Here is an 11,673-nt window from a genome sequence, read left to right on the forward strand (position 1 = left end):
AAAAAAATACGATTAATATTTTGAGTCGTGGTATTATATTTTTTTTCAAAGTCAGGAAATTTGTGATTTATTTTTTATTTTTTATTAGGTGTCTTTGATTTCCGTTACTTGGAATAGGTCTTAAAAGTAAAAATTATATCTTACCTATGATATCGCAAAATTTAATTAGAAAGTGGTCTTGATAATGAGATGTCAAAATATGCAAATTCTTGTCAACACTTATTTTTATTGAAATTCTCCTATGCCATAATCTCACTATTGGTAAAACATTATTTTTAGAACATGTTCCAAATGACGGTTTGCTAAAATATCAAAATTTTTAATTTGTTTATGGATTTCTCAGTTTTCAGAGTTTAAAAAATTATAATAAAAAAATCAAGCGATATTTTTGAGTTCTGTTAGTTCTAACATTGCTTAAAAATCATGATTTAGAGGTGTGACGATTTTGATGAGAAAATAAGAACATGCGATTTTGGCCAAAAATCCTTGTATAATTCCCATGGTTTTTACTTTTTAGTGGAAAATCATGGTGTGTGTGTGTGTGTAATTGAGTAGAAAATTTCGTGGTAGATTCCTGCATCTAAAAAAGCATACAACATCTTTCACTGTACTTAACCTCGCTTGAGGAGACACTGTTAACCTCACTTTCATAGGCATGTGCGTCCCCATCTTCAGCGTTACTTAGCATTCCTACCGTTGGTCTCTCTCTTGCATGGGCATTTCCATGCCCGCCTTAGCCTCACTTGGCAAGTTGGCATGCCAATCAACTGAGTTATTAAGTGTGACACAGCATGTGAGAGGACCATACTTGAGAACCATGCCCATTTTGTTTCATAACATTTGAAGATTATAAAAATGTGTTATGGAAGGACACTATAGATGATTAACTGGCTTGGGAGGTATAATTTTTTGCATAGCTTTTCACTTGGGTATTATGTTCTTCACAATCTCTCTTATAACAGTGAGCCAGTAACATGATTCACAACTTCAAACATTGGGTGCAGATAATATCGAGTTGGAAGTTGTGGCTATCGATATCCAATATATAAATCGAGGCACTGACTGAACGGTTTGGACTATAAATCTAACAGTCAGCTGGACACAGATTTTCAAAGGTAAGCTGACCTCGAATTCAGGCAGAAAAGCACCCAATGGCGTACGCTATGCGGATCTTTATAAATTAATATCAACCTCAAGTCATTGGAACTGAGTATATGATTCTTCCAGGTAAATCGTTATCTGTGTTCCACTTCCACCATATGATAATGTCTTCACAGTTAGCATAGTGAATTGGATACAGTAAAATATGTTGCACAGATCTTAAAATCACTCTGAACTCCTTTCCTTCCGGCTACATGCTACTTTCAAGTACAACCTGAAGAAACGCAAGAGTCAGCAAACCGATTATCTTTCTCATACGCGCTAGGTCCCGAGAAGGATGGATAGATTTGTAGAGTTGTACACCTCCAGTGATACAGAAGATTTCAAATTCAAGCTGCATCGGAGAATATCTAGTCCCTTCATTTGATGACAATATCAGAAAGAAGTAACAAAACACTGAAATCTTTAAACAATCAGTGTTCATGGCAAAATCCTACATTTGGTATAAATCCTCATTCCACACATCAATCTGTGTTCATGGCAGAAATATAAAATACTCGGCTCTAATTGGGAAACAGTCAGATTTCCTGGTATGCACATGACAAACCTAAGAATAAAAAACCTGAGCACTATTACAAAACAGGCACAAAGTCGATATGTACATACTATTACATAAATTGTTAAAAAAGGCCTTCTCCAACTCTCTCTGATGGCCTCCACAAAACTTAAGCAACAAATCAGGAGTCACAGGCTCACATGAATTCCAGAGATTTATACTAAGGCAATCTGAAAGTAATCAGAAGTTTCTGCAGTATTTTACGACCCCATTGCATGTCACTGTGCCAGACATCATGGATTTGCTCTGAACCAGACTGTTCTGCAGTTTCAGCAGTTTGATGCTTTTGCTCGAGTCCACCATCAAAACTCACTTCATTATTGTTGAACATGTCAGTTGTTTCTGTTTGAGGTGAGCCATAGGGTAGGTCAGGCTTGGACTGATTTTCCCTTTCAGCTGGTTGAGGCTTTTGCTTGAGTTCTTCATCAAATTTCTCTATATTATCATTGAACATCTCAATTGTTTCTGCTTGAGGTGATTCCCTGTATGGTTCTTGCTTCTCTTCTAGCTGATTTCATTGGTTTCAGTACATGTAAAGCAACAGAAACAAGACATCAACAATAGCACTAACAAAGATGGAAGCATATCTATATCAGTTTCTGGTATTGAAGAGAAGCGGATTGCCACAGCAGTGATAAATAATTCATCATGACAACAAGTCTTAATTTATCAGTATCATATATCAATACAAAACAACTCACAATATAGAGTAGTCCAGTGACAATGCGTGGTTATATGTACTCATTCACATGGTTTTAGGAATAGGATTCATGTATAGGCAAAATTTAACTATATGGAAATCCACAGGGTTGCAGCAGAAGAAAAAAAAAAATTATATGGAATGCTTGATAGATCACTCAACGGCATAGTTTCGTGCAAGTTTACATTGAGTAGGAGAAAATTCTGTTAGCCTTTCTATTGCTTGAACTGTTGTAGAATCCAACTTTTATTACAAGAATGTATTGTTAAACTTCAAAATTGTTGATTGCTGATGGGAAGAAGAATACAAGAGCTTTTTAACTTTAAGCATCCTCCTTTTCATATCTCTAACAATTTAAATGACTGTTAATATTGATGAAATGAAATATTTTTGCCTTGCCATACATCATCTTCATGACCTTTTCTTCATAGGAACATAGATTCAAAGACAATACAAGCTGTAACCCAAAACTATAGTATAGAATCTCCTAGCCCTGGACAACTCGCGGTTTTTGGAATTGAAATGGAGTGTTATTTCAGGCTGAGGCAGATGCAGTAGAAGAAAAAGAAAAAGACAAAAAGAACTTCACTCTCATCAAGCAGTTACCTCTGGCATATTCAGTTCCTTAGCTTCATAAGCTCCAACCGAGCCATCAAAGGTCATTGGTTTCTCAACTTCCTCTTTGTTTGCTTCTTCAGTTGGAACAGCTGGTGCACGACTCAAGCCAGGTACCAGAACAGGTCCTTCTTCCTCATAGTTCATTAGGCTTTCCTCAGTGTTTGAGCTTGCGAGGTTCCCTGCTGTTGCAGCTCTGCCATTATTTCCAAAAATGTTCTGTGCCACCAGCATCTCGTTTGGGATGGCTGCTGAATCCTCACTTGGGGCATTAGTTCTTGCAACCATTTGTTCCTCGTATGGTTCCATCATTTGCTTTGGCCATTTTGGTGTTATATTCTCAGCAACAAAAGTTTTGGGCTTCTCTTGTGAGACAGATATGTTATCAGCAACAATTTGTTCCTGGTATGATTCCACTAACGGTATCTGTGCTGGATCAGTGTAACTATCAACATTGGCCGACTCCATGTTTATATTAAACACTGGCTCCTCTTCTGGAAAAGTCAAGTTGTCATCCTCTGGAATCAATATATCTGAGTTGATATTAGAATCCTCAATTTGATTATAAACTTGTGCTTCTTCTGTTATTTTCTGAAGTTCAGCATCTCCCCAATCTTCAGAAACAGTGATTGTGTTCTCAGTTTCCCAGGTTTGAAAAATTCGATCTGGGCCAGGTTGCCACAAGATATTCCCTGCGCTTCCTTTTAGTATGAACTTGAACTGGATTGATTTCCCAACAGGTATATCCTAATAAAACAAACACAAAGACATTAAACCCCAAATTCAGGTTTCAATTTTACAAAGAAAAAGAAAAACAAAATTACACTTCTTAGTTGGATTTCTACACACCAGCTCAACAGACCACACATTCCCATCAGACCAGTCCATCTGTATTGCTCTCTCAGGGTCCCATAAACCCAACATAGGATCATCCCCTACTATGAGGAAATGCTGACCAAAGGAGCACTCTTTCTGCAACTGGAACTTGACATGCATAGTTTTTGTTGGATCTGCACAACGAGGAAATGTCATTGAGAACTAGCTAGTAAAGACAGACACCTACATTTCTTAACTAAAAAAAAAAGGCTTACATGTTTCTTGAATCTGAGCATCTGTAGTCTCCAATTCTGCCTGCACAGACAACACTAAAAATCAGACTGATAATTTCAAACTAGAAAAGAAACCAAGCTTGGTACTAGCATTCTTTAATAATCAGGATCATCTACACAGATATGGAAACAAATTCATAAAACATAAACGGCTCTTCATGAGATTCTATTTGGATCAACCCTGTTGGCTTATATGGATAATGTTTAAAACCCTGATAAAGAAAGAAACCAGATTTGTAAATGACCCTTTTTGTTTCTTCCCATTATTATATGAAACAAGTCTTCCACAACCAGATAAGTCATCCCACCAAAGAAAAAGCTAATCATAACAAGATTCCAAAAACTTCTTATCAATATCAAAACAAAAATGTGATCATAACAAAAGGATATTTTTCTAAACAGTAACAAATATAATGACAGGCAAATCTGTGTGTCAAACACCAAGAGATGAATTTGACCTGGGTTTTCGATGAAAGACAAACAACAGGTTTGATGGGCTTTCTCTGTTGCAGAAACGCCACCAAATTCAAGAACCGAAAGTCTCCATTTTTCTTGTGAGGCCTGAAAAAGCACGAAGCTTCTTCAACCCTGTTCACCAAGCCAGCCTCTCTGTCCCTGTAAATTTCCAAGAGCACCCTCGAACTCGGACTCGCCAACGTTTTCATAACTCGCTCTCAACTCACAAGAGTGGATGCTTTTAAGCCCTTTTGTTTTTTGGCTTATAAGAAGGTGTCTGTGTCACCTGTTTGTTCTGGAGTGATCCACTTCTGGTGGTGTGGCGTGGCACAAGAATAGAAGTGAGCAGCGAGAAGGAGAGGTTTAGCCCGGTTATATATATATAGAAGTGGGGTCTAATGGGGGATGATAAAGGAGCGGATCAGACTCCACGTGGCGAGAGGACAGGTGGCACCCTGGGATTTGGGGTTGGGGGTTGAATCTGGCTTTCACTCAACGTGAGAATCTCAACCACCTGAGAGTGTTTCCAGACACGAGTGAATGGGAGTATTAATGGGAAATGGGGCCTTTAGCGTCCTACTCCGTGATCGTTGCTGTGATTCACAGCCGTTAGTTTCAGTGTCAACAGTTAGCTTTGAAAGTGGCAAATACTACGCCGGTGTCTTAAGTGGAAGAAGCACGGCACCGGCACGGTCGTGTTACGTGTGGCACGTTCGAGTATTTTGGGACACTTTAGCAAAGATTTAAATTTGCTCACCACATTTATTTTGTGGTTATATCACAAACTTATTAAAACTTGTCACGTCATATAGAATTAATTTAATATTTAAAATATAATTTTTTAATAAAACATCATGATAAACTATAATTATGTTTTATAACACATGACATAATTTGTATTGAGTGGTGGTAATACTTTGGTGTTGAGCAAATTTGAATCCCTTTAGCAATAAGATAGAGCAAGTGTTTTCAGTTTGTCGTGCGGTAATAGAGAGATGTTCTGGGTAATGAATTTAAAGTCTTTAGAATGTGATTGTTGCTTTCGACGTGCCATATAACTCTGTTAGTCTTTGCAAATAATAGAGGGTTCTCTACAGATTTGCTCACGTAAGGGACAGTTTTAAGGGATTGTGAGGGACAAATGCATCTCAACCACATGTATTAAATATAAAAGCAAAAATTATAACGACTTAAAACTGTGCATTTATTTTCATCCGTTAGATTCACTTGTCCCTCACAGTCCCTTAGGTGAGCAGGCCTTCTCTTTGAGTTCTCTATTCAACTACCTATCTTTTTTCATTATCGGAACTACCTACTTTTTTGGTGTGAAAAATTCTTTTCCATTTTAGATCGAAGAGAAACTAAAACACTATCTTCATCATCCATTCAAATCTGCAACTATAAAGTCTCAATTCTCAAATTTGAAATCTATTGCTCATCTATTATGTTAATTAGGGTTATCGACCCTAGGAGTGGAAATAATAGTTAACTGGAACTGCTTTTGGGTCGGCTGAATATCTCAATTTTGGGTTGGTTTCGGACTCGATATGTTCTTGGGCCCAGTCCATTGAGAGGTGCCCAATATCACAAAAAATTAAAAAAAAGAATGTAGGCCCCCAAATAATCGTAAAAGATGAAGCATTGTAACTTGTAACGAAACGTACGCCACTCCCAACAGTTGTACTACGTTTTACTATTCCTATTTGCTTTAGGAATCAATCAATCATTCATGCCCATCCCATCTCTTCTTTCAGTCGGATGAAATAGCCTTGGCCTTGGCTTGGTCTTGGCAGGCCACAGGGCAGTGACAAGAGTCTGGCCGGCAACCTGGAACGGCCAATACCCATGTCTATCTTTAATCTCAGAGGACTTGAAGAATTTTCCCTTACTTCAAACAATCTCAATGGCTCATTTAATCGTCTTCACCAGCTGAAAAATCTTCGGCTTCTTCATCTCTCATACAATAGCTTGCTTCTTAGTTATAAACCTACCAATTTCTCATATTCATCCTTTCCTCAGTTGGAACAATTGAGATTGGCTTCAGGAAATTTGAGAAAATTCCCTGATTTTTTGAGAAATCAATCCAGATTGATCTTTTTGGACCTTTTAGAGAACCACCTACATGGCATGATACCCAACTTGATTTGGAGGATTGGTCTTGAACGACTAATATCTCTCATGTAACTCCCTAGAAGCTATGGAAGGTCCTTTATTCAATCTCACTTCTGTGTGGTTGATTGACCTACATTCCAACATGCTTCAAGGCCAAATCCTATTGTTCTTATCACCTTTCATTTATTATCTGGATTATTCAGAGAACAATTTCAGCTCTAGCATGCTGACTGATATTGGTGAGTATTTCTCTGATGGTACTGCATTCTTCTCTATTTCAAGCAATAACCTCAGTGGGATCATTCCAGAATCAATATGCAATTCACCTTATCTTGAGGTTCTTGATATGTCCAATAATTCTTTCACTGGCACGGTTCCTCAGTGCGTCACTACAATGACTCAATGAGAAAACTTAATGTGCTTGTTTAGAAACAATTTTACACATGTTAAATTACCTCAGAATTGCAATTTAAGAAGTCTAGATGTCAGTGCAAATCAGTTAAGCTGTATAAAGTGATATTTCGATGTATTGATGTTTACAAATGTACACATATATATATAGCAGTGAGATACTGCTGTTACAATGCAACCATTAAACTCTATTTACAGCTATAATCAAAACTGATATGCAATTATAGCAGAATCAAAACAGCCTATGTATTCAAAGGAGGAGAATCATATGGCTGGAGTTTAGGAGAAGATTTAGTTTCTCTAACATAAGCTTTTTGAAGAATATATCCACCTTGCGTATCCTTGTTTTACGGTCCAACAACTTTTATGGATCCACTGGTTGTCCAGAGACTAATGGCACCTGGCCAATGCTCCAGATCATAGATCTAGCTTATAACAATTTTGATGGTGAAATACTTGGAACATCTTTATCAACCTGGAAGGCAATGATGGCAAATGAAGCCGGGGCTGCATCAAATCATCTTAAAATTCAGGGAGATGAATGGTTTGGTTTTTTTTCAAGATGCAGTTGCAGTTAGTAGCAAAGGTTTACAGATGAACCTGGTAAAGATTTTAACTGCGTTCACCTTGATTGACTTCTCATGCAACAAGTTCAATGGATCAATGCCCGAGGAAATTGGAGAAATTCAAATCACTACTAGTCCTCAACTTGTCGAATAATGCTTTCACAGGTGCAATTCCATCATCATTAAGTAATTTGCAAGAAGTTGAGTCTTTAGACCTCTCATAGAACAACCTGAGCGGCAAAATTCCACCACAGTTTGTAAAGCTCACTTTCCTTCTGTTCTTGAATCTCTCAAATAATCAATTGGTGGGCAGGATTCCAGCAAGTACTCAGTTTTTGACATTTCCAAAATCCCTGTAAATGAAGAAAAAAGATTTATGGGGGCCTTCTCTAACAGCGGATAACACAGTGGGAACATCACCACCAACAGTAGAAGGAAGTCCTCAAGTTTCTGGTCATGAGGTTGATTGGAATGTTATCAGTGTTGCAATTGGATTCTCATTTGGCTTAGGAATTGCCAATGCGTCACTATTCTTTTGCAAGAGATGGAGGCAGTGGTACTACATAACAATGCTTGTTAAGATATTCCCTCAGCTAGAACAAAGATCTGGCAATCACAGAAGATATCTTTCCATCCATCAAAGGTACGAGAGTCATTGAAATGATTGTAAAAGCTGTGCAGCTAGCTCCATATAGCTCATTGCTCACCCTGGTGTTCTTTCTTTTATTAGTACTGTCTATAAGAATGTGATTCTGCTGTCACATTTTAATTTAGTTTTGCCATAGCTAGTCATCTTGTAATATAGTGTGGTGTAAGCTGGTTCAAATAAGAAAATTATCTTCAGATAAGGAAAAAGAAAATTATCTTGTCTCATTAGATTTCACTTCTTTCTGAAAATTTTAAGTAGTTATATTGAAAGTTTACGAACATGTTTTGGGAGTAAGCTACCTATTGAAAGCCAAATAATGAATGGGAAAATGATTTGTGGCCTCAATCCTAGGTGTCATGTCATGTCACCTACACACATCACCTATTTGTCAAATCATGCCATGTAATTCTTGAGCAAAAAGACCATCTTATCATTCCAAAATCTAATGGCTATAAATTATTTTGGTTTTCATCTAAACATAAAATATATTATTTTGGTTTCTTTTTCTTTTTCTTTTTTTTCGTTATATATATAATTATATATATATATATATATATATATAATTCGTCAAAAAAAATTATATACAAATATGTGTTTGTGTGTATAAATATATATATATATATATATATATTCACAAACATATATATATATATAATTATATTATATATGTATATATATATTTATATTATATATGTATATATATAATTCATACAGAAATTTATAAATGTATATTCGATGTAGAATTAATATGGTATAAATAAATATATATATATATATATATTAATGTCATAATTCTAAATCACAAAATTTAAAAAAAAAATTTGATTAGAAAAAAAGTCAAATTTAAAATTGATTCCACAAAAATGGAAAGAAAATATATTAATATCTTAATTATAACCCATCAAATTTGGTAAATTGAAGTAATATTCAACTCTTTTAATAAATGAATTTAATAAAATTAATGGAAGATTAGTTTACTTTACACTAACAAGTTAATTAGAAAAGTCAAAAATTAAATTGGATCCACAAAAATGGAAAGAAAATGTATTGAAGTCGTAATTAAAACCTATGAAATCTGGTAATTGAAGAGGTAAGAAAATATCATTAATAAATTGAATTGATAAAATTCTAGATTCCATCATTTCAAAATTTCTCGATAATTTAATATTGTCGCATCCAAACGCAACACTAGGAAGTGTTCCATAAAGGTCAAGTGAGACTTCATTAATACAACTGTTCGTTTATTTTTACATGAAAAAACATTCATAATGTTATTAATACTATGTAGAAATTCAATGAACAATAGGTGTATAACACAGTAATAATAAAACAAAAAGTGCAATTAAGGAAGGTGTAAAATAGAAGTCATCGTCCATATTAACATTAAAGTCAGCTAACATGTCTTACACGAACAAATAAGTAATAAGTAGCTAATAATGAGGCAGTAAAGTTTATTGGAGACTTTTCCCTAATGGCATATTTACACTGAAATAGAAATCATCATCCATACTGAAATTTAAAGTCAGCTAGCATGTCTTACAGTAACAAATAAGTATTAAGTAGCCAATGATCAGCCAGTAGAGTTCACTTGAGACCTTTACCTAATGACATATTCATACTTAAATAGAAGCCATCATCTACTGAAATTGAAAGAGCTAACATGTCTTGTACAAACAAGTAAGTATTAAGTAGCCAATGATGAGCTGGTCAAGTTTACTGAGGATCTTTTTATAATGGCATAATTACACTAAAATAGAAGTCATCTTCTACATTGTCTTACAGTAACAAATAAGTACTAAGTAGCCAATAATGAGCTAGTAAAGTTCACTGGGGACCTTTTCCTAATGACATAATTACACTAAAATAGAAGTCATCATCGATACTGAAATTTAAAGTTAGCTAGCATGTCTTACACGAACAATAAGTACTAAGTAGCTAATAATGAGCCAGTAAAGTTTACTGGCCGGAGACCTTTCCCGAATGGCATGTTCACATCAAAATAGAAGCTATCATCCATTGAAACTTAAAATAAGCTAGTGTGTCTTGCACGAACAAGTAAGTACGTACTAAGTAGCTAATAGTAAAGTTCAACGGGGAATCTTTCCCTAATAACATATTCACACTATAATTGAAGCCATATATCATTCACGTTGAAATTGAAAGTCAGTTAAGTACTAACATGTCTTATACTAACAAAAAAGTATTAAGTAGCTAATAATGAACAAGTAGAGTTCACTTGGAACTTTTTTCTAATGACATATTTACACTAAAATAGAAGCTATCATTCACATTTAAAAATCATTATTGTCTATTGAAAAATTTGGGATCAACAAAACAAGTATACTTTCAAAAATTAATTTTCTCATGTGCAATATATTCTATTCCATATTAAGCAATTTCTTTTCAGATATCAACTTCCCAATCAATTTAGATATCTAGGTTTTCAATCACCAGATTTTATGAGTTAAAATTACGATTTAAATACATTTTCTTTCCATTTTTGTGAATCCAATTTAATTTTTGACTTTTCAAGTTAACTTGTTAATGTAAGGTAAATAATCTTCCATTAATTTTATTAAATTTATTTATTAAAAGATTTAAATATTACTTCAATTTATCAGATTTTATGGATTATAATTACGATATTAATATATATATATATATACACACACCACATTAATTCTCCATCGAAAATATATAAATTTTTTGGACGAATTATATATATATATATACCCATACTTTTTTTTGGATATGTATAATGAAAAAAAAATCCAAAATAATGAAAAAGAAAGAAAGGAAAAAAACCAAACAATTATTTTTTTTAGAAGAAAGTCAAAATAATTTAGAGCCGTTATAAATTCAACAACACACACACATACATATATATATATATATATATTTGACTAATTATAGATAAATAAATATATATATATATATATATATATATTCACAAAAATATATCAATATAATTTTTTTAGACGAATTATATGTATATAATAAAAAAAAAAAATAATAATGTATCTTTTCTAGAAGAAAGCTAAAATAATTTAGAGCCATTAGATTTTGAAAGGATAAGATAGTCTTTTTATTCAAGAATGACATGACATGATTTGACAAATTAATGAGGTGTATATGTGACATGACTTGAAACCTAGGATTGAGGCCACAAATCTTAGGCCTCATTGAGGCCCTATATCATTGCCCGAATGAATGTACTCCTTTGATTCTTATTGTTGAAATTGTTTTTAGCCAAAGCAAGAATAAAATTATTTTGATCCAAAGAAAAGTGATATGTTACCTTATCTGGTAAACAAATGAGTTTTATCATTAATTAAGAA

General features: G+C 34.2%; 1 protein-coding gene and 1 long non-coding RNA gene across 2 annotated transcripts; one reads left to right on the top strand and one right to left on the bottom strand.

Moving 5' to 3' along the window:
• Nucleotides 1-357: 357 nt before the first annotated feature.
• On the top strand, nucleotides 358-2,977 carry LOC121052163. Its single transcript, XR_005808231.1, has 2 exons — nucleotides 358-1,115; nucleotides 1,228-2,977. It is a non-coding gene; the product is annotated as an uncharacterized LOC121052163 (long non-coding RNA).
• On the bottom strand, nucleotides 1,585-4,939 carry LOC112193112. The gene is made up of 5 exons (XM_024333148.2): nucleotides 4,600-4,939; nucleotides 4,124-4,163; nucleotides 3,882-4,042; nucleotides 3,024-3,779; nucleotides 1,585-2,225 (listed from the first exon to the last, which is right to left on the bottom strand). The coding sequence occupies exons 1-5, from the start codon at nucleotides 4,804-4,806 to the stop codon at nucleotides 1,878-1,880; spliced, it is 1,512 nt and encodes a 503-aa protein (XP_024188916.1). The 5' UTR covers nucleotides 4,807-4,939; the 3' UTR covers nucleotides 1,585-1,877.
• Between the last annotated feature and the right edge of the window lie 6,734 nt (nucleotides 4,940-11,673).

Source organism: Rosa chinensis, chromosome 3, assembly GCF_002994745.2.
Source record: "Rosa chinensis cultivar Old Blush chromosome 3, RchiOBHm-V2, whole genome shotgun sequence".
Classification (NCBI taxonomy): domain Eukaryota; kingdom Viridiplantae; phylum Streptophyta; class Magnoliopsida; order Rosales; family Rosaceae; genus Rosa; species Rosa chinensis.